At 53.0% G+C, this 25,263-nt stretch overlaps 8 protein-coding genes across 8 annotated transcripts; 4 read left to right on the top strand and 4 right to left on the bottom strand.

Moving 5' to 3' along the window:
* Positions 1-1,290: 1,290 nt before the first annotated feature.
* Positions 1,291-2,157, bottom strand: UCRPA7_7868 (putative ccr4-not complex subunit caf16 protein; the record flags this gene model as incomplete). The annotated part of the gene is made up of 1 exon (XM_007920389.1): positions 1,291-2,157. One exon carries the CDS (start codon positions 2,155-2,157, stop codon positions 1,291-1,293), a length of 867 nt encoding a protein of 288 aa, XP_007918580.1.
* A 607-nt stretch (positions 2,158-2,764) lies between these two features.
* Positions 2,765-4,426, bottom strand: UCRPA7_7867 (putative histidine acid phosphatase protein; the record flags this gene model as incomplete). The annotated part of the gene is made up of 4 exons (XM_007920388.1): positions 2,765-3,827; positions 3,878-4,026; positions 4,086-4,219; positions 4,270-4,426. The coding sequence occupies 4 exons, from the start codon at positions 4,424-4,426 to the stop codon at positions 2,765-2,767; spliced, it is 1,503 nt and encodes a 500-aa protein (XP_007918579.1).
* Positions 4,427-7,413: 2,987 nt separating this feature from the next.
* On the bottom strand, positions 7,414-9,475 carry UCRPA7_7865 (putative serine threonine-protein kinase protein; the record flags this gene model as incomplete). Its single annotated transcript, XM_007920387.1, has 4 exons — positions 7,414-8,037; positions 8,425-9,228; positions 9,295-9,362; positions 9,424-9,475. The coding sequence occupies 4 exons, from the start codon at positions 9,473-9,475 to the stop codon at positions 7,414-7,416; spliced, it is 1,548 nt and encodes a 515-aa protein (XP_007918578.1).
* Positions 9,476-12,570: 3,095 nt separating this feature from the next.
* Positions 12,571-14,715, top strand: UCRPA7_7864 (putative cytokinesis protein cyk3 protein; the record flags this gene model as incomplete). Its single annotated transcript, XM_007920386.1, has 1 exon — positions 12,571-14,715. One exon carries the CDS (start codon positions 12,571-12,573, stop codon positions 14,713-14,715), a length of 2,145 nt encoding a protein of 714 aa, XP_007918577.1.
* A 646-nt stretch (positions 14,716-15,361) lies between these two features.
* On the top strand, positions 15,362-18,638 carry UCRPA7_7863 (putative sec8 exocyst complex component specific domain-containing protein; the record flags this gene model as incomplete). The annotated part of the gene is made up of 2 exons (XM_007920385.1): positions 15,362-17,940; positions 17,993-18,638. The coding sequence occupies 2 exons, from the start codon at positions 15,362-15,364 to the stop codon at positions 18,636-18,638; spliced, it is 3,225 nt and encodes a 1,074-aa protein (XP_007918576.1).
* An 816-nt stretch (positions 18,639-19,454) lies between these two features.
* On the top strand, positions 19,455-20,227 carry UCRPA7_7862 (putative 54s ribosomal protein l7 protein; the record flags this gene model as incomplete). Its single annotated transcript, XM_007920384.1, has 3 exons — positions 19,455-19,896; positions 19,954-20,042; positions 20,102-20,227. The coding sequence occupies 3 exons, from the start codon at positions 19,455-19,457 to the stop codon at positions 20,225-20,227; spliced, it is 657 nt and encodes a 218-aa protein (XP_007918575.1).
* A 288-nt stretch (positions 20,228-20,515) lies between these two features.
* On the bottom strand, positions 20,516-21,157 carry UCRPA7_7861 (putative hsp70 nucleotide exchange factor fes1 protein; the record flags this gene model as incomplete). The annotated part of the gene is made up of 1 exon (XM_007920383.1): positions 20,516-21,157. One exon carries the CDS (start codon positions 21,155-21,157, stop codon positions 20,516-20,518), a length of 642 nt encoding a protein of 213 aa, XP_007918574.1.
* Positions 21,158-23,467: 2,310 nt separating this feature from the next.
* UCRPA7_7860 (putative actin protein) lies at positions 23,468-25,033 on the top strand (the record flags this gene model as incomplete). Its single annotated transcript, XM_007920382.1, has 6 exons — positions 23,468-23,474; positions 23,573-23,603; positions 23,745-23,800; positions 23,895-23,925; positions 23,979-24,750; positions 24,803-25,033. 6 exons carry the CDS (start codon positions 23,468-23,470, stop codon positions 25,031-25,033), a joined length of 1,128 nt encoding a protein of 375 aa, XP_007918573.1.
* Between the last annotated feature and the right edge of the window lie 230 nt (positions 25,034-25,263).

The raw sequence follows: 25,263 nt of genomic DNA, 5'->3' as shown, positions 1-25,263 counted from the left end.
CTTTATTCCTCAATACTTCAACCCATGGAGGCTTGTGTTCTCGACAACACTGCTGAATCTCAGCTAACGCTCCTGTCACAATACACTTTACTCCTGCGCCGTTGGGCTACCATCCTTTTATCAGATACAGAAATTCCTCTATACACGGCAGACACGGTCACACGTCTGGTTGAACATGTCAACAAGCTATCCCTCACGATCATACAGACTTCGTCATCGGCAACAACCCAGATGGCGATTCTCGATTTCTACGAACAGGTTACTTTCATGATCAGACAGCCAAAAATCCTTCAGCGTACCCAGGTCACCATTCCTCCAGCGACTCTAGTCTACATGTTCCACTTTAGCTCCTTCCCGGCCACTGTGTCTAGGCTCTGCGGGATCCTTGCTCTCTACAAACAGGCCCTCGAACAAATCATGACTAGGGTGTTGAAACGACAACTGACGCCGTATGAAGTTGAGCACGTCGATACATTCAACGGCTTCCTCATGGATATCTGCAATTGTGTTTGGCGTGGCAAGGCATTCACCAAGACAGACGCGAACGCTCAGGGGTGCCTCGCGCCGCAGATAGCCGTTACGCGGCTAGGAACATATGTTTCAAGCCTTGACAAAGGTCTCGACCTGGCGTCCCTCTTCACCATCTCGTACTCGCCCGCCCTTGCGTTACAGTCGATCTCGCATGTTCGTCAACTTGAGGACGCAGAGGTTGAGGAGAATGACATAGAACTTCGCATTCGACACGCTGGTCCTGTGACCCAGACTAGTCTTGCTCAGCTCTCAAGACGCGGCGGTCTGATACTCAACTGGCAAGAGTATCGCTCCGGCGTGCTTCAGCATCTTGAGGCAACGGGGTTAAAGGGGGTGCCTGATCTCATGTACAACACGATGAAAAACCTGAGAGATGCGCGGGGAGGGAAGATCAAACCTTGAATGATTTTGGTCTGAAGAGTATTGTTAAGCTCTCTACCATATATAGTGCGTTGAGAATACACGTTAAGTGTACAACAGCAGCATCATAGCTGCGACTGGCTATCTTGCGAGTCCAGTAGCCCGATGAGGGGGTATATAATGTCAAACCAGAACACAGAGAACGCCTCCTTTTCCCGGATATTGGGTCCTGTTGAACCGCCCCCACGAATTTGACGTATCCTTGATCCTGTTGAATGCATCCTCCAACGCCATGTTAAAATGCGTCTTAAACTTTTCATCTATAATGCAAGATGATAGGCCAAAATGCAATGTTGAAAAGAGTTCATCCCCCTACCACCATTCCACGCTGAATATCCTCTAGTCCTTTGGAGGAGGACCTTTGGTAGACTCGTCACCATAACCCCCAACACCAGTCAGATGGGCATAGCTCTTCCCCTCCGGACCGCGTTTATGCTGGCTTCTCGGTCCACGGTCCTTCAGGTCGTCCCGCAACCAGCCCAGCACAAGCTCGCCCAGCCTGGAGTTGCCGCTCGCCTCGCCCTCGAGCCTACTCAGGAAGCTCTCCGCGGGGCCCCATTCCCGCACCGTGCCCAGATGCATGTGGACGAGATGCGTCGGCCAGCCAGCCAGATTGTCTAAGATGTGAGTAGCGTAGACGATCGTGCAATCACGAGACTCGGTCTCGGCGCGCAGCCAGCCCAGAAACTGCGCACGGCTCCACACATCCAGATCAACGGTGATCTCGTCCAGCAGCAGCACCGTCCACGGCCGCACGAGGCCCATGGCCAGCTGCACGCGGCGGCGCTCGCCGTCCGACACGGCGTGCATGCGCCAGTTCGTGTCGATGTCGAGCACGCCGACCAGCTCGTCTCTCCTCTCCGGGTAGGCGTCGCCGCCGACAGACCGCAGCAGTTCCGAGACGCCAATGTCTGTCCGCACGATCGGGTTCAGCACCCACTCCAGCCCCAGGTACGTCACGCCCTCGAGCCCGTCGGTGAACGGGTCCACGCCCGAGATCTTGATGGCGCCACCAGGCGCAAGGCGCTTGCCCGCCAGCAGTCGCAGGAGAGTGGTCTTGCCAGCGCCATTGGCGCCTATGAGCAGCGTGCGAGACCGCGGCGGCACGTTCAGGGATATGTGCGACACGCCGGTCGACATGTCCGGGAAGTGATATGTCAGATCATTGACGTTGATGGATGGCGGGAGTGGGTGAGGTGCGGACATTGTGACGATTGTAAGGGGACGGATGGAAATGAGGAGGGAAAGGAATATTGAATAGCAAGAATGAACAACTACGAAGAGATAAATTTTGCGTCTTGAGGTTTTAGATGTCACTTCAGAGTCTATTTAGACTCAATCTCGCCATATGAGCCGCCAATGAGTCGAGAAAGATTTGAGATTCTAGCCCGTGATGGCAGGTGAATGATGCGCATTAGTGGGGTGATAGAACTCCAGTGAGGGGCGCCAGCGACTGCCCTTACCAATCGGCATGCTAAGTCCACTTGTCTCTCGGCTCTTGTCAGGTACGGGTCCAAGATCTCCCACTCACAGCGGCGAGAGCTTCAAAATTGGCAGCAGAAGTACTCCAAGGGTTGTTGCATGCAGACAATAGCACATACATCTACCGGGTGCAGTGGGAGCTGAAGACAAACATGGATTTATGACACCATGACTAACACAATTCTAATTAGGGCATTTATAAGTCAAAGCTCGCCGTGTGTGTACGGTTTTGGATGCATCCAAGGGGTCTCCTGTCAATTGACTGCTGATTTGACCCAAGGTGTGAAGACGGCAAAGCCTCTACTTAGCGCATTATAACATCATCTAGACTCTAGTATGGCGGAACACTCTGCAGCCAGGGGCTGCTCAGATCCGTGAAGAAGCTCGCTCCCTGAACAGTTGTGGGTGCATCTACCGCAGTAACATTGCAATTCGTCACCCAGTTGCCCTGAGCGGCATATTTATCCTCCACATACTTGACATAGTCGCTCAAAAGACAAGACTGTCCAGGGCCATTCTTGCAGCTCGGGATTGTGTACACAGCATCGTTCAACTTGACTCGGATATAGGTGGCGTTGTGCGTGTCTCGGCGAATATTCGTCGACCTAGCGCTGCGGCGCGACTTGCAGCTCGAGGGCTTGATGCAGTTCAGCCTCTCGAACGCAATAGTGCCTCGCATGGACACGAAGTGCGATCCGATAAAGAGCCTGCCGTCGTCCTTCTCGGTGGCGGAGAGGGTTGCCTGCTCATCGAAAACGCCGCTCGCGGTCACGAGCTCCGTGAGCTGGCCGTCGTTCAAGAAAGACATCAAGAGCTTTGGGACCTCAAACGAGCCGCCGTCAACGGATGTGCCATTAATACCTGGACCCTCCTTGAGTAATCCTACAAGGCTCTTCAGGAAAGGCGTCATCATCTTCTGATTGAGATCTGTACCAGGTCCGATGCCATAGTAGTAACGAAGATCGTTGGCATACTCGTACTGCTTAAGTTCCTCGTCGGTAAAGACACTGCACCACGGAGAAAGCCTTCCAGTGATCTGGCTCTCAAACCCGCAAAGATATGGCATCTGCGATATGTCGGTCTGGGTAAACGTCAGGTTGCCGTCAATCAACTCCTGGAGGCGCTCTTGGATCGGCGGGATGTAGACATTGGCCCACTGCGACCCGTAGGCTGAGCCCTCTGTGTCCTTGAAGTTGGGACACTGGTCAGAGGGAGCTAGGGAGTTGCCAATAGCGCCATCAAATCCCTTTGATGTCACGGACAAGACATTGCCGTAAGTAGCTGCGAAGGGACCGAGATATCCTTGGACAAATGCCTTTGCTGTCTGAAGCACTCGGGTATAATTGTTGGCCCAAACAAAAAAGTCATCGCCCTCATCGTAGAGTTGAGGATACCTGTTTGACATTAGTGTGAGGGTTTGAATAATTCGATGGACTTCACAAACCTGGTTCGTAGTTGATAACCGAGATCCTGTGCTTCTTTAATACCTGTTGGGCTTTCTTGAGCTATCTGCAAGGCCGGATTGGTGAGGACCGTCTTCCATTCGGGCAGGAATGAAAGACTACCCTTGGCAGTATAACCACCGGCCGAGAACTGCGATGCAAATTGCTTCAGTTCAACTTCCTCCAGGAGGATACAGTGCATTTTCATACCCTTGTTTGCATATCTACCCATCCATTGTAGGCGCCCGTGTCAGGATATCTCGAGCCATGACGGACAATGTAAGCCGCCTGGTCTACATAACAATTCTCCGGAACCTCAGGGTCAATATCATAGACATTGGGACCTGGCAATGAGGGTTAGATACTGAATTCCTTGTCTCCCCCAAATACTCACCAGCAAACCAAGGACCATTAGCACCAAGCCACTTAAGAGGTTCAGTGGCAGACTCGCTTGCAGGAAGGTTGATATCTTGAGTTGGAGCAAGGACTTGCGCAGCGGTTGCGGAGCCCACAAGGGCAGCCGAAAGTCTCAATGCAGTCAATAGGGACATTGTCACTCAAGCGACTGTACAAGTCTTTACGAGTCGAGTTGGCGGACTGGCAAGGTCTCGTGAGCCTAGAACGGGTGCAAGCTACAAGGATCACAGCAAGTAGTCAAGGAGAACCAGAGCTACGGGTCCATAGCTTCGGGGATGGGGGAAGATATATCAGATCGTCGCATCGAGTGCCGTGACGATCTTCGCATCCCGGGGCTGCGGGACCCGAGGACTATGGAGATCGCGCAGCTTGTCGCGTACCTACATCCTAACAAAGTTCTAGGAGTCTCTCAGGTACGGAGAAGATCCGCTGATTTGGCAAGGCTCCGGAGGGGCCCCGGTACAAGATAGCCCTAGTTGAGGTTGCAACGGCCCTCATCTAGAGCACGTGTCACCGGCAGAGCAGGCGGTTTGCCGTTGTGAAGAGGGTCCCATCACGGCCGCTTAAACAACGGAGATTGAACCACAGGAGAACGGGGGATCCCTGCACCACACTTCAGGCTGGCCTTGATAACCCTACAGTGACAGTATATCTCGGTGACCTTGGACACGCATGATGAGCTCATCGAGGCCATGAAATCAGTAAGTTCTGAGAAAAAATGACACTTGAGAACAATAGTTCAGTTACTGCAGCAAGCCAAGCACACGTGGTGGCCCCAGGCGCTGGAGCGACGTCAGTTAGTGGTGGTTACGCTAAAAGTTAGCGGCGCCCCAAGATCTCTCATCACTGCAACCGGAAGCGCTGGCCAATAATGAAGCGATCTTGCCTTCTCTACTTACCCGACTTCTTCACCTACCATATGCATCTTGCCGACTGCAGGGTCACTACACCACGTGTCGGCGACATGATCTCATGAGGCTCGCTAATTCTAGCATTCGAATCGCGTAGATACAGGGGGCCCGTTTCCCTGCATTTCCGTCCATGGACAACTCGTTCGCGATACAACCCGCTGCCCGCTTCGCCGGTGAGAGTGAGGCTGTAAGGCGTCCTAAGGTCAGAAAGCACGTGGCTATGCAGCGGGAAAACATCCCTCCCTCGCATTGCCCCAGTCAGAAGGCGTTCGATACTGATGTGACGTCTAGGAGTTTGCCTGCTTTTCATACGACGATGACCACAAATTTCATCTCGGGGATTCTTCTCTCAAATGGTATTATCCACCACAAGTCTTTGGCGCGGATCTCTCAAAGGGATTCGAGACCTTTGACAAGCATGATGACTCTGTGGACGAGCACATCGAAAGTTTGTTGAAGACTATCATCAGCCATGAGCAGGAAACCGGAAAGAAGATTGATGCCCATGTTGTAACTTGGCGCGGAATACTAACGAAGGTAAGTTTATTTGATATCAAATAATGCTAGCTGAGTGTGAGTCTGACCGTGAGACAGATCATGTCATCACCATTTGATGATCGAGATGGGTAACTTCTACTCTGCAGTGAAATATGTCGGACTCAAGCTCACGGCATCATAGTTTTGAATTGAATGCAACTCTCCATCAAGTATGTCCCTCACTTGTCTTTTTACTGAAAATATGATCTGACACCCACGTCCAGGACTGCATGTAAGCAATAACTATCATTCTCAAACAAATTATCAGTATTGACGACTATTCTAGATATATAGAAGAGAATCATGCCTACAAAATGGCTTCTCAACGGGAGCAGGCGTCTCAACAATGGCGAGGACCAATACCACAAGAAGTCATGCAATTCTGGGGTAAGAGACATCCACCATGTCATAGAATGAAAAGATACTGAAAAACTTCTAGGATACAAATTCGAGTCCCTTGCCACTATCCCTCACCCTTGGAGTGAGACAGACCGCGAGTTCATCGAGACCCGCGACAGCCATCGCGTCAGCAACAAGGCGCAGTACTGCTCGGTCGTGCGCACCGGCGTCGGCAAAACCATCCTCTGCCTAGGCGGCGAGGTGGATGCCATATGGGACGCGAGGCCCTCGCAGCCCGGCCAGCCCGTCAACTGGGTCGAGCTCAAGACGTCAGCCGAGATCCGTGGTGAGCGTGACGCCGATAATTTCGAGCGCAAGCTGCTCAAGTGGTGGATCCAGAGCTTCCTGCTGGGCGTCCCAAAGATTATCGTGGGGTTCCGGTCCCGTGACGGCCGTCTGCTGAAGATTGACGAGCTGGAAACTGCGAATATACCTGCTACAGTACAGCAGCACAGTCGTGCCTGGGATGGCAATACGTGTATCAACTTTGCAGCTTCGTTCCTCGACTGTAAGTCACCGATCCTAGAGTATGTGTTAACTGTAAGCCTCGATAGATTCTGACGATTGCTACACAGGGTTGCGGCAAAAGATTGATGATGATGGCGTGTGGAGGATAAGGCGGCGGGCTCGAAGCCAGCATATCGAGGTATACAAAGTTGAGGAGACAGGACATGGAAAGATACTAACGGATGACTTCATCAACTGGCGCATAAAATTGTCTTTGAGCAATATGGAGTGACTTGAGATACCCACACCAGTCAGACATGCTATATAATATTGGTAGAGCGCTGAGCTTTGTAGCTTTGGGGGATCAACACCAGAGATGGATACTGCCCGTGAAAACGTGAAAAGAAGCATCAGACTATCTAAGGGATCATCACAACGAAGCCATTTGCGTGGTAGTATTGCATGTTGTATATTACTACAGTCCTAGTCTATCAAAAATGTCAATGGCCCTAATCCGTCCAACGCCTGCCAAATGCTTGAGGGTCAAGTCCGAGAGCCATCAGGAGATATCATGAAGTCGTCCACGAATCCGATGAATCCCCAAACACCTCGATCGAAAAGCCTGCTTTACCTGTAAATGCAGCGGCAACAGATACAAAATTGATGGCGGGGAAAAAGGACTATCCTACCCTTCCAACATGCTGCGTATGCATATAAACTCAAAAATTCGAGAGCACGAGAACCCAGTTGCCATAGCCCACGGTATTTCTTCGATGCTCTTGTACACGCCGGGTATCGAACATGGTCACTAAGCCATAAACCAAATTTTAATTGCCCGCAATCGCGGGCCATCGAAGCTGCAGTCCGTTCACCCAGCGTCCATACAGGACCTCAGACAGCTGCTTGATGTGCTCCATCCCAGGCTGTGCTTCGCGGCCGGGAAACTTGGCCTCGAGAGCTGCCTTCTCCATATCTCTCAGTTTTTCCTTCTCGGATTTGTCCATCTTCTCTGGGGAGAAATCAGGTGCCAGGCTGCCTTGTCGTCTACGATGGCTCTTCAGATGGGGATTAGCCTGGCTGAGAACCAGCTTCGTCGGGCTGAGCGGCGCCGCCGGGGTCGGCTGCTGACTCTTAATGATCACAGTTCCTTGCGGCGTACTATCATCTAACGGTGTCTTCGAGGCAGGCTGCTGTAGGAAAGCATTGCTCAGCTTTCCGTCCTGCGACACCACTGACACTAGGTTGCGCATGAAGTGGTATGCTCCTTCGGGATCTACAGAGTCTAAAAGACTGAAAGCATCAGACAGCTTAGCTAGAGCCTCTCGCTTTCTCATATCCGAGGTCTGCGCATGAAGTTCTGCCAGAGCGGGATCGAGCGCCCTAGAATACAGCCGATGGCCAAGTATGCCCTCTTTGCTAGAAGCCTCGGCAGGCAAGAAAGGCTCTGGTGGCTGATTTTCGGCATTAGAGTCCGGTGACCTGCCAAGTTGTCCTGACGTCGAGCTGTCTGAGGGGACTCGACGGAAGAGACGCATCGTAGACCCCGTGTTGCCGAAAGACATGTCAGGCTGCAAAGGCCTTTTCGGTGCATGAATGGAGCGGGGAGATCCGTCTGATTCACGAAGTACAGCAGACGTCCGCCGTTGCTGTAAAACTGTGGACGGTTGTCGCCGAACTGTAGACCTTCGCACAGTTCCATTTGCGGGCGATGACATTTGTAGAGGCCCATCCTTGAGATCTAGCTTTCGCATTGCCTCCTCGGTGGAGAAGATTGACGATGGCTTTCGGACTCGTGTAGTTGCCTTCCTTGGTGCAACAGACTTCACCGTATCAAATACCCATTCGTCGAACTCGTCCTTAGGTGAGATTGTATGAAGGGTTTCCTGGTAAAACACTGGGTGCATCTTGCGGGTCAGGTTAACATCGTAAGCACGCTTGCGCTCAATAAGTTCTTGAAGAGCCTCCACCTTGCCAGCTGATCGTACGAAACGGTGCTTTAGGAGGTCCTTGGCTGATGGTCGTCGATCGGCATCTTTCACCAAGCACTGCGAGATGAAATCCTTGAAATCCCTGCTGAATTGCCCTTCTAGTCTAGGAGGCGGATTCTTTGGAATATGGAATAGGACCTTCATCGGGTGGATGTTGGCCAGGGGAGGCTCGCCGTTAGCTAACTCCATGGCTGTGATGCCCAGTGACCAGATATCTGCCTTGAAGTCATACCCGGCCTGTTGAATGACCTCAGGGGCCATCCAGAAGGGGGTTCCGACGAAAGTGTTACGCTGGGATTTGATGTTGGTCAATTGTGCAGCAACACCGAAGTCCGCCAACTTGACTTTGCCATTCTCAGACAGAAGGACGTTGGCAGCCTTGATGTCTCGATGGATCTTGCCCTCGGCATGAAGGTATTCCAGGCCCCGGAGAAGCTCGCGACATATGATGGAGATATGGCCTTCGGCAAAATTGGCAGGCTTGAGGAGGTCGAGGCAAGAGCCGCCGCCCAGGTATTCCATCACAATCCATAGCTTGTGTCCCCTAAGGAAGCTTGCTTTGTATTGGGTGACGAAGGGGCTTGCGCATGTGCTGAGTACAGAGATCTCTTGTTGAATTTCCTGGATGTCATCCTCGCTCGATTCTAGGTCGATCTGTCATTATAGTTAATATAGTAATCTTTCTCCACAGTATGCATTATCGTGATGTGCTGGACTTACATGTTTGATTGCAACCGTTTCACCTGTTGCTCTTTCAATGCCCTTGTAGACAACACCGAAGCTGCCACCTGCACGAGTCAATTAGCCTGGATAGTCCTGAAGAGAGAGGATTGAACGGGAAGCACGTACGGCCAAGCTCCTCCAGAACCTGATAGTGGTTTGAGATACCCTCGTCAGCCATGGTAACTAGTCGTCGTGCAAGATGAGTAGTTGAGGATATCGCCTGGCTTTGCCTGCAGAAGCTAGGAGAGGAGAGGACAGCCGCAGAGAGGGGGAGAGTGTGACGACAGCGACACAGGAGACTCGGGCAGCTGCAACCTCGAAGCAAGCATGCAACCAAGCAAGCAGACTGGCTGTACCTTGGAGGAGGAGGAGGAGGAGGAGGAGGAGGATGATTGGGGTAAGCAGCTGAAGCAGGTCGCAGACTTGGCCGGGTCTACTCTGCTTTACTGTGCTCTGGCAGTGCGAGACAGCAAGTAATAAGGATGTCGAGCTGTTGCAGATGCCCGGCTAGGTTGTCTGGGGCACCGCCGGCTGGCTCGGGCTGGTCCAGATTGGGCTCTGAGCTGGGTGCTGGGTGCTGGTTGCTGGTTGCTGGTGGTGGCAGAAGCTATGACCATTTGTTTACTTTGGAAATTGCGGAGGGGTTGTCGGGGGGAGCCTCCAATACGGGATCATCAATGAGCTAATAGTAGAGTAGATCAGCCTCTTCTCCAGCTATTATCACCGTTGCTCTCTTCATGACAGAAGCATAAAAAAATGGGAGTAATAAAGACAGAGAGACAGAGAAAGTAGATTGATGAAAGAAGCAAAAGTCATACAGTCAGTATATGCTTTCTTCGAATGTGACCTTGCAGACGCAGCTGCAGCTGCAGACTCATCAGTCCCGTCCTGCTCACTTACACCCGCTGCCCACTGAAAGGGCCCAGCTGCAGGTCCCGTCCAAAGGGCTGGGGTCTTCCGCTGCACACTGCCAGCGCTTACTACCTAGGTAGTACCGGGCCTTGACCAAGAAGTTACAGATTGTTATTCATTGCGGGCAGATTGAAGGCTGGCATTAACATGGTATATCATGCTATCGTGGGCTTTGTCTGCAGGTGACATCAAACTGTTGCAGGGGTTATCCACAGGAGAGGAAATGGCAGCAATAGCCCCTCCACTAGTGCAGAAACTGAGTCGTCACCCCAGCAACCACTTCACCAGCTGGTCGGCAGTGTCACAGCCTGGTTGGTGTGAGTGTGGGTGGTGCCCCAGCACAAGACTGTTTATCCTGGATGCTGCTGCAACTCCGTGTAAGCCCTGCTCTCTGGGATCCCCCAATGCCCACCAGATGGCCATGTTCCCAGCCAACCCCGGCATCACACACCTAAGCCCGCTTTTTGGACACTGACTTGGCTCGAGTCCTGTTGCAGTTTGCAAAACCTCCCCCAGCTTTGTTTTCCAGTCCAATATCAGCTCAATTAATACTCCGAGGGCTGCTGTGGTGTGGTTTCCCTGGACCTGACCATTTTGGTATTGACATTGATATCCGCATTGACACATTGTATGGCGGCCAGCACCACCACTTCCACCTTATTTACATCACTGCGCAAGCAATGCTGAATCCTCGGCCTGGCGCCTTCGTAATCTGACAAAGCGATTTGACTGCCCCTCGTGGCCTCGAGAAAACACGCACACGCCCAGCCTACGCGGTGAGGCAACACAGGCGACAAGATGGTGCCCGCACCGCCGCCTCTACCGACGCGGTTCCCGTGCTGGGTCAGGGCGGTCTACTCATGGGGAGGAGAGGTAATTTGCAACCCGATTTTGCGGACAGAATTGTTTTCTTGTAGGAGCCTCTTCTCATACTAACTCACATCACAGTCAAAACGAGACCTCGGATTCATAGAAGGCGACCTAATCGAGTGTCTGAATGCCGGCGATGGATCGTGGTGGACAGGAAGATTGCGGCGAGACAGGAGAATGGTCGGCGTGTTTCCCTCCAATTTCGTCGAGCTGCTGCCCGACGACTTCAGGCCTATGAGCAGATCAACTAGCCCGCTGCCACCAAACAGCAATACTCCCAGCCCAAAGAACACTCCGCAAAAGTCAAAGACGTTCCGCAAACCATTCGAGGCGTACGCCAAGGCACCCCATTATACTACAGCAAAACAACCAGAGACATACAGAGAGAGCCCGGTCAGGTCACGGGAGAACTCGTCAAACTCCTTCGTCAATGCCGGAGTGACTGGAGTCCACGATGGAATCGGAAGGGTCCCGTCCCCTCCAGAGGTCCATGGCTACGGCTCGAGAGCGCCATCTCCGGCGCCATCCTTCAATCCTCAGCAATCACAACATGGCCCTTATCGAGAGTCTCTGGAAGGTCGTGACTCACCGCCACCACCTTGCCCGCCTCCACATCGTCATGTAGGTGTTGGCAGGCATGGCTCGAACATGTCGCATGACAGTCGACTTCAAAATGGGGTTAGCAGACATGGCTCCCACGCCTCATACGACAATCGTGGAGTAGAATATCCGCGGCACGGCTCGTATGCATCGTACGACAGCCAAATGGGCGGGAACTTGAGTAGGCATGGATCTCATATGTCTTACGATCAACGGCCGCATACTCCACGAGTGCCTTCACCGTGCCCCCCGTCACCGGCCGGGGAAGGCTTGACACCGTCGCCGCTACGAGAAGCGATGGATGGCGTCATGGAACAGCTTGACATATTAGGCGTGTCTCGCGAGACAGAGTCTCCTGAACCTCCTCCGCCCCTGGATCCATGGTCCCCCGAGTCCTTTGATATGGTACATCAGCAATCTCGGCATAAGCCAAAAGGGCAAATGCGACCTCAGACATCCATGGGTGTGGCGCTGCATCAAGATGAGGGCTATGAGACGTACAGCGGTAGCGGCGAGTCTTCTCGAGATCCTACTTATCATGGCAACCACCCACAGGAAGCCCCATTACCACAGCTAAGCAATTACGTGGAGCGTATGGAGACAAGACTACGGAATATGCATCAGCATAACTCAGGCAGATTCGATGACGATGCAATGCCACCACCTCCTCCACCAAAGGGACACATGTTCGATCGACCTAAATCTTCTATGGATACACATGCGCAAGAGCCGGATCGCAAGTTGCGGCATAGGAAATCGGCTTACGATGTCGGACGACAGATGCTGGGGAGAACATACACGACCAAGACAAATTCCACTAGTGCTTCTTCTGGCAACCGCAGCACGACAACAAACGGGACCGCAATGACACAGAGTACAGATCGGAGTCTTATGAGCGGTTATTCCGCTTCAGGAATCAGTGCTACGAGCGCTGGAAGTTTGGCGAGGAAAAATATGAGTCGAGCTCAGAGTGCTATGGGTATGAGAGAACTCGACATCAACCGTCCAGAAACTCCTTTCACTGGAGTCACCTACCACAGCAGCCACGCCTCTGAGGCTTCTCGGTCAAAGTCTCAAGCTGGGTTCTACGAAGACCCGATTGGAGGCATAGGGGGCCTGGTTCAACCACAATCAACTAAGAAACGGAGCTTCTTCAAGAAGATCATAGACTCAGCAAAAACTGGCGTCGCCAGCGGTCGCAGTAGTATTGCGACTGGTGCCGTCGGCTCCGTGCAGTCATCGCCAGTTGTCCAGTCTATGCCGAAGCCAATGGCAGGGATTGCAGGTGGCTTCCCTAGCCCAATGACCCCTAACGGAAGCAATGCAGCGCGCGAGATGGGACTTGGAGCAGGCGTTGACTGGGTTCAGGTACGGCGAGACGTCAACCGATCAAACTCTTTGAGTCGAATTGAACGGAGCGAGCGCCGAGACCGTTGTCAGATGTTGGACTATCCAGCGATCGATCCCGTAGATGAACTCTATGGTAGTATCGATGGCGACGAAGGCGCAGATGGAATGCCGGTTCAAGAGCCGGTCAACTACCAGATGATTAATCTGAGTCAAGTAGATAAGAACTCTCGCTTCATTGGCAACCTACCGCCGATGACCACGGCCATTACACTTGCAACTACCTACGTTTGCCGACCATATCGGAGCGACGTCCAGCGGCTTCGGGCAATCTTCACCTGGGTTTCCGAAAAGGTGTGTTGGGAAGAGGATTTTGAGGGTGAAATAGATACCCGTCGCGTCATCTCAACCAAGCGAGGCTGTGCTGAGGAGTATGCCGTCCTGGTCTATGAGATGTGTGCAGCGGTTGGTCTGCCCTGCGAGGTTGTCCGCGGTTATCTCAAGACTCCCGGCGAAATCCCCGAGACAGGCATCATGCCACGATCCAACCATTGGTGGAACACCGTTCTCGTGGACAATGAGTGGCGTATGCTAGACTGTTGTTTGGCAAGTCCTTCTAATCCTCGCCGTGGTCTATACTCGAGCGGTGGTACAGGTGCTGCAGACCCGTGGTGGTTTCTCGCCCGCCCAACCGAGATTTGTTGGACACACATTCCTGAACACCATGCGCAGCAACATATCTGTCCACCAGTTGCCCACGAAATCCTTCTCAACCTGCCTTGTGCCTGCCCGCCCTACTTCAAGAGTGGTCTGGAGATGGCCGATTATAACACATCCCTCATCCGTATCGAGGATTTGGAGATGGCCCATATCAAGTTCAACGTCCCTGCTGATATTGAGGTCGCTGCAGAAGTCGAAGTTCGCGCTCTTAGTAGGGACATTGACGGCGACTTCTTCGAGAGCGGCGAGTTGCTGAAGAAGCGAGCTCTAGCTCAAGCGGAGTGGTTCAATGGTGTTAAGCGGTATACTGTCAAGGCGCTGCTGCCAGGAGACGAGGGGACTGGAATCTTGAAGGTGTATGCTGGAAGACGGGGGTTGATGCACAGCATCAAGGACATTCCGCACCCGCTGGCATTTGCAGTCCCCATAATCCATACAGGAGAGAATCCTCCCTACGAATTCGTCACTCGTCACCCGACTCCACACGCTCAGCGGCACGATATCTACGTGGTTCAGCCGCAGTGCCAGCGTCTCGCGCTCAACAATACATTCGTCTTTGCCATCCGGCAGCACCCAAGCTCGGTGGACTCGGGCTCTGCCATGACACCGTCGTCTAATCCAGGCGGTGCCAGTCCCATCCCCTTCGTCAGGCCAAGCTCTGCCATGAGCATGAGCAACAACTCGAATCCTAGTACGGCGAGCGGGAGCAATTACTCAGGAAGTGGCAGGAAGCCGGCGAAGCTCGCCATACAGACCCCGGGAGGGAAGATCCTCAGACTTATGAGGAAAGAGGAACGGCGGGGCATTGGCGTCGGCGGACGTGCTGCTCCAGGAGATGAGGAAGCCAGCGATGGCGGCACTTGGGAGACAATCATCAAATGCTCAGAGCGTGGTGTCTGGCGTGGCCTGGTGCTTGCGGACCGCACTGCAAGATGGTGTGTGTTTGCAGAGTGGGTGTGTGTGGGCTAAACGTCTGGGACTGCCCATCTCTGTCTACATGACGATGATTCATATCAGAGTGATGCTTTACAATTGTTTGAGTTTAATCTTGGGAAAAGCAAAATGGAGTTGCTGAGCAGAAGTTGCTGGTCATGTCGGGGACTAATATAGGGGTTGGTATTTGCATCTGTCAGGGGCGTTTTTGATCTGGCTTGGTCACCTCCGATTAGGATCATGATGAGATCGTGTCAGGTTAGGGTTATGTTTCTAGGTTCATGGCATTTGAAGGGTCAACAAGACCCTCGTGTATAAACATTCATGTCAACGTGATTTTTCGATTGTATTCTTATGCGACTAAAGTGGTAATCGTTCATTGTTCAGGACTTTTTAAGGTTGGACAGGGATGAAACGCATAAGTGGCATGCCACTGTGCAGACCCCAGTCTCACCCACCCACGGCAACAGCCGCACCCGCCTAAAGCTCCAATTGCTGTGCATTTGACGGACATGACAACCCAAGCTCTCAAACAAATCGAGACCCTTCAAGCTTGACAACATTGCATCCAAATCCCAAAAGACTTCGAGTTCAGTTAAGAGCAACCCGCAACGGCCGTCGATGATGCGGCGGAGCTTCGACAGACGGCTCGCTGCTCAATCGACCCCCCGACGCTGAAACAATGTCGTACCGCAACGAACGCACGTATCGCAACGGCAACGGCACCAGCAACGGCTACGGGAACTTCGGGCGCCAGCGAGGAGGAGAGGACGATTATGATCCCTTCGGTGAGGGCTACAGCAGCGATCGATATGGCACACCGCCGCCGCAAGCCCGCCCGCCTCCTCGCGCCGCCGCGCGCCGAGCAGCTGAGCAGCAGCAGCAGCTACCCACGCGCGAGCGCGGTTACGAGACGAATGCCGAGAAACAGATAGGCCAGGTCCTGGAGCACATCAAGAGCGAGTGGCCGGCAATGTGCCAGACGGACTGCGTGCCCGTGCAACTTGCTCTGCAGCTGCTGGACAGCAGTTCCGTCGGGCGCGCCCACGAGTACCGACAGTTCCAAAAGACGCACACGTACCTGCAGGACAGCCTCAAGGGCATCGTGCACGACTACCATCAGGGTTTCAACAGCTCTATCGGCACTTTTCACAAGATTCAGGGCAGCATCCAGGCGTCGCAGCGCAAGGTGCGCGCGCTCAAGGACGGGCTTGCCGCCAGTCGCACCAGCCTGTGCGCCACCGACCCGGAGCTCAAGAAACTGTACAATACAAGCCAGATGTACGATGATTTACTACAGACGCTGGGAGAGCTAGAGGAGTTGCGAGGCGTCCCTGACCAGCTCGAGGCACGTATCAGCGAGAAGCGGTTTCTTACTGCCGTCGAGGTCCTCCAGAACGCGCTGCGGAAGCTGAGGAAGCCGGAACTTGATAACATCGGGGCCTTGAGCGAACTTAGAAGCTACCTGGCGAACCAAGAGACGGCCTTGATGGATATTCTTGTGGAAGAGTTACATGAACATCTATACCTAAAGTCACCATATTGTCAGGAGAGATGGCAGAACCTATCCAAACACCAAGGCGCATTTAACGATGCCTATAGCGACAACTCAGCACTAGTGCCTTTCTTTACGGTGCTAGACTCGATGGATTTCGAAAACCCAGTACAAGAGGACCCAGCTCGGAACCCCGAGTCCGACACATTCTACTATATCTCGCTTCTGGTTGAGTCTTTGAATAAGCTAGGCCGTCTGGAGACAGCTGTAGACACTCTTAAACAGCGACTTCCGGTAGAGCTGTTCGGCATCGTGAATGAGACGATCAATGAGATTGACCAGAAACACCCTAGCTCTTTGAGAGGAGTGTCATCGGGTACTCATGGGCTGCACATCTATGGTAGCAGGGAGACACAGATGAGGGCCGATGTCATCTATGATCTATTATGGACTTTGTACGGCAAATTTGAGGCTATCGCCGAAGGCCACAGACTCTTTCACGAATACATCAAGGCACTTATTCGCCGAGAGGGAGCAGGCAACAACAGCGCACTGCTTGGTAGCTTCAAGGAGTTGTGGAACCTGTACCAGAACGAGATTCGTTCTCTCCTACACAATTATGTGACGACAGATGCAGATGTGTATCAATTCAACTCACCTAGGCCCGGAGGCGGCATCAATGGGAAGATGGATGTCTCCAGAGACCATCTTTTCCGTTTCTCTGAGGCGGACTCCAAGTCTGTGGAAATGGTCACGGAATATGAAGCACTTGATGGTATCATACGAGCGGCTGTGCCCGGCCTTACAGCTAATCAGCGCAAGGGACAAGGCACGGATAAGAAAGCTTCGTTGATTGGCAAAGACCCAATAGGCTCTAGGAAAAGCATGGGCCCCAGCTTCGACAATCGTAATCAAAAAGATGGGACATACAAGTCGCTTGTCGAGCCGAGCGTTTTTAACATGAGCTTGCTCCTGCCTCCAACCCTTGTCTTCCTCCAAAGGTTGAAGAGCATCGTTCCTCCTGGCTCGGACTTGGCCACGAGCACGCTGACATCATTCCTGGATAACTTCCTGGTCAATGTCTTCCAGCCACAATTGGATGAGACCCTTGGCAAGCTAAGCGATACTGTATTTGGCGAAGCAGACGCTTTCCAGCAAGATTCAGACTGGGTACACGTTGCGCGGAAGCCGATTTTTAAGGGGACAACATCCTTCTTTGCTGTTGTTGCAGCTTTCTGCCGGATGCTGGGAACCATTCCTCACGACCAGGCCCTTAGTGCCCTCATTATCACACAAATGATGAGGTACTACGATAGGTGTTTTGGATGGTACAAAACCCTGGTTACCAAGACGCAGGAGAATGCATCAGAACCTCAATCCTTGAGAGCTTCAGCCGTAATGGCAAGCGATTCTAGTGAGATCAACGAGACGATGAAGAAGCTCTGGTCATCAGAGAATCTGGATCTGAATCTGCTAGAGAAGGAAGTCGCGCTTTTGATTACGCAGACCAACGAGAAAGCTCTGGAGATGAGCGACATCATTTCAGATCGTGACACCATCTCATCTTTGTGCCTCTTATATACTAGCATGAAGTGGCTAGCAGTTAAGGTTCAAGGATTGCGGCACATTACAAGGCAAGATGCGGACTCCTCGCGATCAAGCCTCCCGAAACCGGAAAAGCGACGATGGACTCTTCTCAATGATCCAAATAAGGCTACGGCGGAGGATGGACCCGTGTACCTCCCGATGACGCAGGAAACAGTCCAGTAAGTAATCGATACTAGTGGACCAATGTATGAATTGCCTAACTCTCAGCAGGTCATTCGACGGCATTGTATCCTCTTATGAAGAGCTTGCCGCAACTGCACTCCTCACTCTACACATGGAAGCCCGGTGCCGCATTGTGTACTCACTGCACGTTGTCTTGTCTCCGCTGACCGCGCCGTATATTCTCGAGCAGGATGTCAACGAACCTGATCCACAAGTCTTGTCATTGAACTCAGAGCTGGTGTCATACGATGAGACAGTCGTGCGTTTCCTCCGCGAGCGCGAAGCTTCATTCATTCGCACCGGTTTCGGCCTGCTCATCAACTCATATCTGGTCAGCAACGCGCCGATGACGAGCCCAATGAATGCCAAGGGCTGCGGCCGCATGCAGCTCAACATTCTTGTGCTGCAGCAAAACCTCAAGAACATCGAGGCGGGTGTGGACCTCGCGCGCGCCGCGAACTACTTCGCACTATTTGATAAAGGACCTGACGCTATTGTTGCCAAGGCCAAGGAGGACAGTGGGAAGGAGGGAGGTTCGGATCCGGACCGCTTCACGTACGACGAGCTCAAGGCCCTTGTCGAGCTGTGTTATAGCGAACAGCTAGCAGATCCGGAGAGGGGAATTGCAGCTCAGGCAAAGAGGCAGATGGCGGATAAGATGCTACAACTATCGGAGCATATGTGGCAGAGTTAAAGTGGTCATTAGAAGGGTTCGAGCATTTTTGTAGCAAACCTCTATATAGTTGGTGGTTGTATGGCTTCGGGATCTTTTGGGAGTTAGGGCCTACCGCATCAGATACTCTGTAGATACTAGCAGGCTATAAAGAATTCAGTCCCACTTTGGTGTCTTTCTTATATGTTGAAGTCCGACAGCTCTGGTACCTGGTTCTCAGTGTAGCCAGCTGGCGCCAGCTGGCCACACACTCACGCGTTATACAGTGTGATCCGTGCGCCAGCCATGTCGCTCAGGGAATTTTTCGAGAGCGCTTCATGACGCTTCAACGTTGAAGCAACCACACGAATTGAGGGCCATCCGCACAGGTCAAGATGGTTAATCTACGGGAGTTGGTTCGGCCTGTTCGGCAAGTCTCATTGACCCAATTATCACGGCAGTCGACGGCGCAATGTCTACGAAGATGTGCTTCAACTCAAGCAGCTGAAGCTGGAAGGGCTCAGGTCCCAGATCTGCTTGAGCTTGAACAGGAGTCATCACTAGGAGCTCCCCCTCCGACCGAAGAACAGAAAAAGGCGTTCGAGTCACACGATGGATCTGCGAGAAAATTCCAGCTTCCCAGCGCTAGGTTAGTTGATCAAATGATCATCCGAGGAACTCGTCGACTAACAGGGAGCGTGAAGATATCAATACCATCCACCCGTATTCCAACGAGGTCCTCTCCACCCCGTCCAGTCCCCGGCCTCGTCCGATCCCGTCGCTCGCGACTTCGTCCCGGGTCCATTCAACTCACCCCGTCTAAAGCAGACATACCAATCGACGGTAGCCGCCGACTTGATGACGCTGACCTACGATCACAAACCCCCTGGCACGGAGCGGCAGGTAATCGGGCAAAGACTGCGGGAATGGGACGAGAGCTCCCCGTATCACAAGGGACGTCCGCTGCGGTCGCCACGCGGCAATCCGACTTTGACGCTCGTCGAGCGCGACATTAACTTCCGCAACATCCCCGAGGTGCGCGCTGTAACGTTATCGTCGTATGTGCCCGCGGCACTCAAGAACGAGGACTTTCTGCTGGTGGCCCGCGCGGCGATGCAGGCCATCACGGGGTCGGTGCCTGAAACGGTCAAGACGAGAAAGAGCGTTGCGCAGTGGGGAATTGCCGAAGGCAAGAAGTCTGGCGTCAAGACGACCATCTACGGAAATGCAGCGTATGAGTTTCTTGACAAATGTGTCCATCTGGTTTTCCCGAGGATCAAGGACTGGCCGGGTCTTAAGGGTAAGATTGCATCTCTGGTTATAACAATGAGGGTCATGACCACTAACACACCTACAGGAAGCACGGGTGACAGCTCGGGAAATTTGTCTTTCGGCTTGACACACGAGAATATGGCCTTGTTCCCAGAGATCGAGGTCAACTATGATGTGAGTATTATGAAGTTATTAGTATCAGATGAGCAAGCGGTTCTAACGGTGAACATTAGATTTATCCTCCTAAGATGCTTCCAGGTTGCCGTGTTTTTGTGGAAACAACAGCCAACTCAGACAGACAAGCCCGCTTATTGTTCCAGGCACTGGGCTTCCCATTTTACGGACGTTTGAGAAATTAAATACCCCTTACGCTGTACAGGAGTTGTAAATGCAGCAGGAGACTGCTCTAGGTGGCGGTCACGGTCACGCACTGTAATATACTTGTATTGTACAATGTACAATGTCACATAGGATAGAAAGATACCTCAATCATAACGGCCTTTGGCCTATTCATTCATGTGGCGGACTACACATGACCGCTCGAAATCTATCGTCCTGTCCGAGATGTTACCACCAAAAACGCCTTCCCGTTTGCCACCAACGCCGTATTGATGCAAAGTGCTTCGTTTCCTGACGTTCATAACTTTTTATGCCGTCCCATTGGGCTGTCCTTTCAAACCATCCATGACTGCCGTGACAGCGTCCATATTTGTGGCATCGACCTTCGTAGCTGGCCGGCCCTGCTTCGCCAGCTCCTCTGTGCAGACGTCCATGGCTGGCTGGTAATTCCTCACAGCCGAGCTCAAGGCATAGATGGCCTTCCGCCGTACCTCGTTGTTCTCGTCGGCCTTGGTAGCCACGCCTATGAGGCGCGGGATGCCGCCGAGGGCGAATAGGCGCTCCTGGCTGGGGCTGTTGTTCTGGACGGCGGTGCCGACGCACCAGGCGGCGTACTTGCGCAGCTCGGCCTCGTCGTGCTCGAGCATGGACAGCAGGGGCGACCACAGCGACAGGTTGGCCATGTTGTTGGCGTTGTCGAGCGACTCGATCAGCTGCTCGAAGTTGTCAAAGGCCGTCAGCTTGTCGTCGAGCGACACGGAGGGGTCCGTGTTGGTGATGACCGACATGGCGGCCTGCATCAGCTCCGCGTCCGAGGGTCCGCCCATCAGTGCCGCGAGCGCCTCCGTGCTGAGGCCGCGGCTGGTGGGCGGCGCGGCCGAGGGGTCGTTCCCTGTCGTGCTGGTGTTCTCGATGCTCCATTTGAGCAGCTCATTTAGGTTCCGATCCATATTGGCTTGTTTTGGTATCGTGGAATTGTGATTGGATATTTTATGTGTTTGGAAGGCGAGTATAAATCGAGTATCAAGATATCACTGTGGAAATTTTGGAAATTTTGATATCGTGAAACGTCTTTCTCATATTGCTTTTAAGAAACCGGCTACCTCGAAAAAAAAGTGTCATAGGCAGATCGTCAAGCTGAAGATTCGTTACCTTTTTCAGGAAGGCTCGAGAAAATTCCACGCCAGAATAGGCTTAGCGCCTAGAAGGGTGCAGCTCATTGCTGGTCGGCCGGGATGTGCCGCTTACCTTAATAAGCCGTCAAAGGGTCCGGGTACAGCATCTCGCATTTGCTGAGCATAGTTCATTTCGAACTGTGTGATTGATGATGCTTTAACCTTTCATTTCACCTGCGAGAATCGATGACATGTATAGGGTCTCTTTCCTCTAACATGAGCTGAAGATATGACAGAGGCTCTGGACCCCGCCGTCAGTACCCCACCATGGCTGTGCCCCTCGTCGCCGCCCTAAGGGAACAAGCATAAGATGAAAAGGTAGGTGCTTAAAAGTTATCGTCCTCCCTGGTTCAGATGACAGCGGCACCTAAGCAGGGGACGCGGTCTTGATCTTGATATTTCAGTATGAGATAACGTACTTACAATTTGCCAATGGGCCATTTCCTACAAAACAAAAAGCCAGATCTCGGTGGTAAAGTGACGGATCTGTAGCAAAGATCTATTAAGCCAAGCCACCGAGCAGACGCATATCTTTACGTGGCTGGCCGCACCGTTAAGTCTACTTCCTAACGGCGAAATCAGCCTCAACATACATGGCGTACTCACTCCAGCCGGCGGAATGGAGGCTGGGTATAGGGTAGGCAATTCTGACAGTAGCGGGCTCTCTATGCAAATAGGGACTGTGTTACTAGTAGTACCTGTCCGGGGGGCGAAAGGCGGCTTATTGCGGGTCGATGCATACGCAATCCGCGCGCCTAGGAGACAAAGCTTGACCACCTCAAAAAGATGGTGCCTGCTTGGCCATCCTGTGGACGACTGTTGGTGTCTGAAAAGCAGTACGTCAGCCTCGCAACCCTGCCTGTAGGTAGGTAGGATATCAACCTGATGCAGCTTGAACGGCAGCTTATCGCGGGCGTATTGAACGAACTGTGTCATGCAGGAAACTCGGACTGTGCGGCCACCTGCAGCTGAGACTAGCCCGCAGACTGCGAGTATCGTGAGCGGTCCGAAAGCGAGGTAGAGACACCGTACTAGCCGCTGGCGCATACGGTCTAGTAGAGATAAGAATGTTAATACCTGTTTCATCATGCTGTATCGCTGCAGGCTGCTTCTTAGTATGAGCCTTGTGATACCGAGCGATCCCATCTGTGACCGGGACGTTTGATGACCGGCCGCGAAAAGGGCATGGAGGCATGGTACTGCCGCAGCTTCGAATGCCAGAGTCGAAGGAGGGGATCCAACAACTGCCCCGGAACCCGACTGCCTAACCCCTACTCCCATCTTGCGCAGACTGAGGGCCTTGAATCATCGCCAGCCATCTGATTTTCTTTTCGTTGAGGAACGTAGTTCCAGGGGATTTGAGGCGATTGCGCGTGAGAGCAGTGGCGGACCAGCCTCTTGGAATACGCGTTAAAGCGGCGCGGTAATCCGCGGTTTCTGCCAGTATCGGCCGTCTCGCCGCACCAGAAAAGCCACCATCAAGTTTGGGGCCAAGCCAAGCAAAGCCCACTCTAGCGCCGCCCACAAGTTTGCCCGTCGGTTTGGTTGTGCTGTGCTGTGCTGTGATGTGACATACGTCGTCCTCCTCCTTTGCGGTGTGTGTAGAGTAGACTAAGTAGGTATAGCCAGGTAGATAGGTCTCGTAGAGTGTGTGCCCGCATCAACCTTCCTCCTCCTCCACCCTGGTCTTTCCTGCTTGGTATTGGCTGGTTAGTGGGGAACCTGCTCCAGTGGTGGTGCTGCTGCTGCTTGCTAGTTTACTGCTGCTACTTCCTTCCCCCTGCGCACCCTCGCCCGCCCACATCTGCCTCTCACCTCAACCACCAACGTAACCTAAACCAAACCAAACCAAACCCCAAGGACCACCACCACCACCACCACCATCATCTCTCAAGTAAATTCCACCTCCCCTTTCCTTATCTCCCGCATCCCCAAATCTCCCGTCGTCTTCGACTTCATCCTTTTCGCAGTCTTCGCTTCGTCGATCTGGGCATCGCGCGAGCTCCGTTTCAGCTTCTTTAAGATCTCATTTTTGACATTATCTTGACAGGCCCTTTTCTCTCAGCACCCGCCTAATCCGTCACCATGGAGGGTAAGCCGTCCCACTCCGAGCTCCTTTCCATCCAGCAGATGCCTTCTCGCATCGTTCGCCATCAAAGAAACAGTCGCTGACATCGATTGCGCTTGCAGAAGAAGTTGCTGCCCTCGTTATCGACAATGGGTAAGCTCCCCCGCTCTGTCTCACCGACATCTTCGATCGTCGACTCCTCGAGACGGTCAAATCCCCTTTTTTGCCTTTCTCACCCCGACGCCATCAGAGGCGGTCATTCAATTCGTTTCCATGTATCTAACTCGATGATAGTTCGGGTATGTGCAAGGCCGGTTTCGCCGGTGATGATGCTCCCCGAGCCGTTTTCCGTAAGTGGCCCCGCATATGCATACAATCGCCCGAGAACTTCTCCAGAGGAAGTCTCGTGGGCTTAGAAACCGCCACAACTAATCCCTCAAACAGCCTCCATTGTCGGTCGCCCCCGTCATCATGGGTAAGATCCTTGTCCCGCCTTATCGCTTGAGCTTTCGCTGATGAACGCTTTAGTATCATGATTGGTATGGGCCAGAAGGACTCCTATGTCGGTGATGAGGCGCAGTCCAAGCGTGGTATCCTGACGCTCCGATACCCCATCGAGCACGGTGTCGTCACCAACTGGGATGATATGGAGAAGATCTGGCATCACACCTTCTACAACGAGCTGCGTGTTGCTCCCGAGGAGCACCCTGTTCTGCTGACCGAGGCCCCCATCAACCCCAAGTCCAACCGTGAGAAGATGACCCAGATTGTCTTCGAGACATTCAACGCCCCTGCCTTCTACGTCTCCATCCAGGCTGTCCTGTCCCTGTACGCCTCCGGTCGTACCACCGGTATCGTGCTCGACTCTGGTGATGGTGTCACCCACGTTGTCCCCATCTACGAGGGTTTCGCCCTTCCTCACGCCATTGCCCGTGTCGATATGGCTGGTCGTGACTTGACCGACTACTTGATGAAGATCCTGGCTGAGCGTGGCTACACCTTCTCCACCACTGCCGAGCGAGAAATCGTCCGTGACATCAAGGAGAAGCTCTGCTACGTCGCCCTCGACTTCGAGCAGGAGATCCAGACCGCCGCTCAGAGCTCCAGCTTGGAGAAGTCCTATGAGCTTCCTGACGGTCAGGTCATCACCATCGGCAACGAGCGTTTCCGTGCCCCCGAGGCCCTGTTCCAGCCCTCTGTCCTGGGTCTTGAGAGCGGCGGTATCCACGTCACCACCTTCAACTCCATCATGAAGTGCGATGTCGATGTCCGAAAGGATCTGTACGGCAACATTGTCATGGTAAGTTACACTGGAGGATTCGTGGCTGGCAGCTTGCTAATGATTTTGCTAGTCTGGTGGTACTACCATGTACCCTGGTCTCTCCGACCGTATGCAGAAGGAGATCACTGCTCTTGCTCCCTCATCCATGAAGGTCAAGATCATTGCTCCTCCCGAGCGAAAGTACTCCGTCTGGATCGGTGGTTCTATTCTGGCCTCCCTCTCCACCTTCCAGCAGATGTGGATCTCCAAGCAGGAGTACGACGAGAGCGGTCCTTCGATCGTTCACCGCAAGTGCTTCTAAAGTAAGGCAAAGCTCTCTGCGGATGTGTCGTAACATTTAATTAACAGTCGGAACAGCTCTCCCCAGCGACAATCCCCTGCCTCACGGCTATCACGAGCTCACGCCAGTTCTGAGGAGATCAGCCAAGATGCAGAGCCTCTCGCGTTGCGCATGTATCACACACGAGTCTCATATTTACGAAAAGTTTTGGTCACGGTTGAGAGTTGGGCGGCGTCCTTTCTTCTCCGAAG

The sequence above is a fragment of the Phaeoacremonium minimum genome, assembly GCF_000392275.1.
Source record: "Phaeoacremonium minimum UCRPA7 unplaced genomic scaffold PA7_03_scaffold_558, whole genome shotgun sequence".
NCBI lineage: Eukaryota > Fungi > Ascomycota > Sordariomycetes > Togniniales > Togniniaceae > Phaeoacremonium > Phaeoacremonium minimum.
Note: the sequence above shows the minus strand (reverse complement) of the source record. Positions and strands in the feature narration are given on the sequence as shown.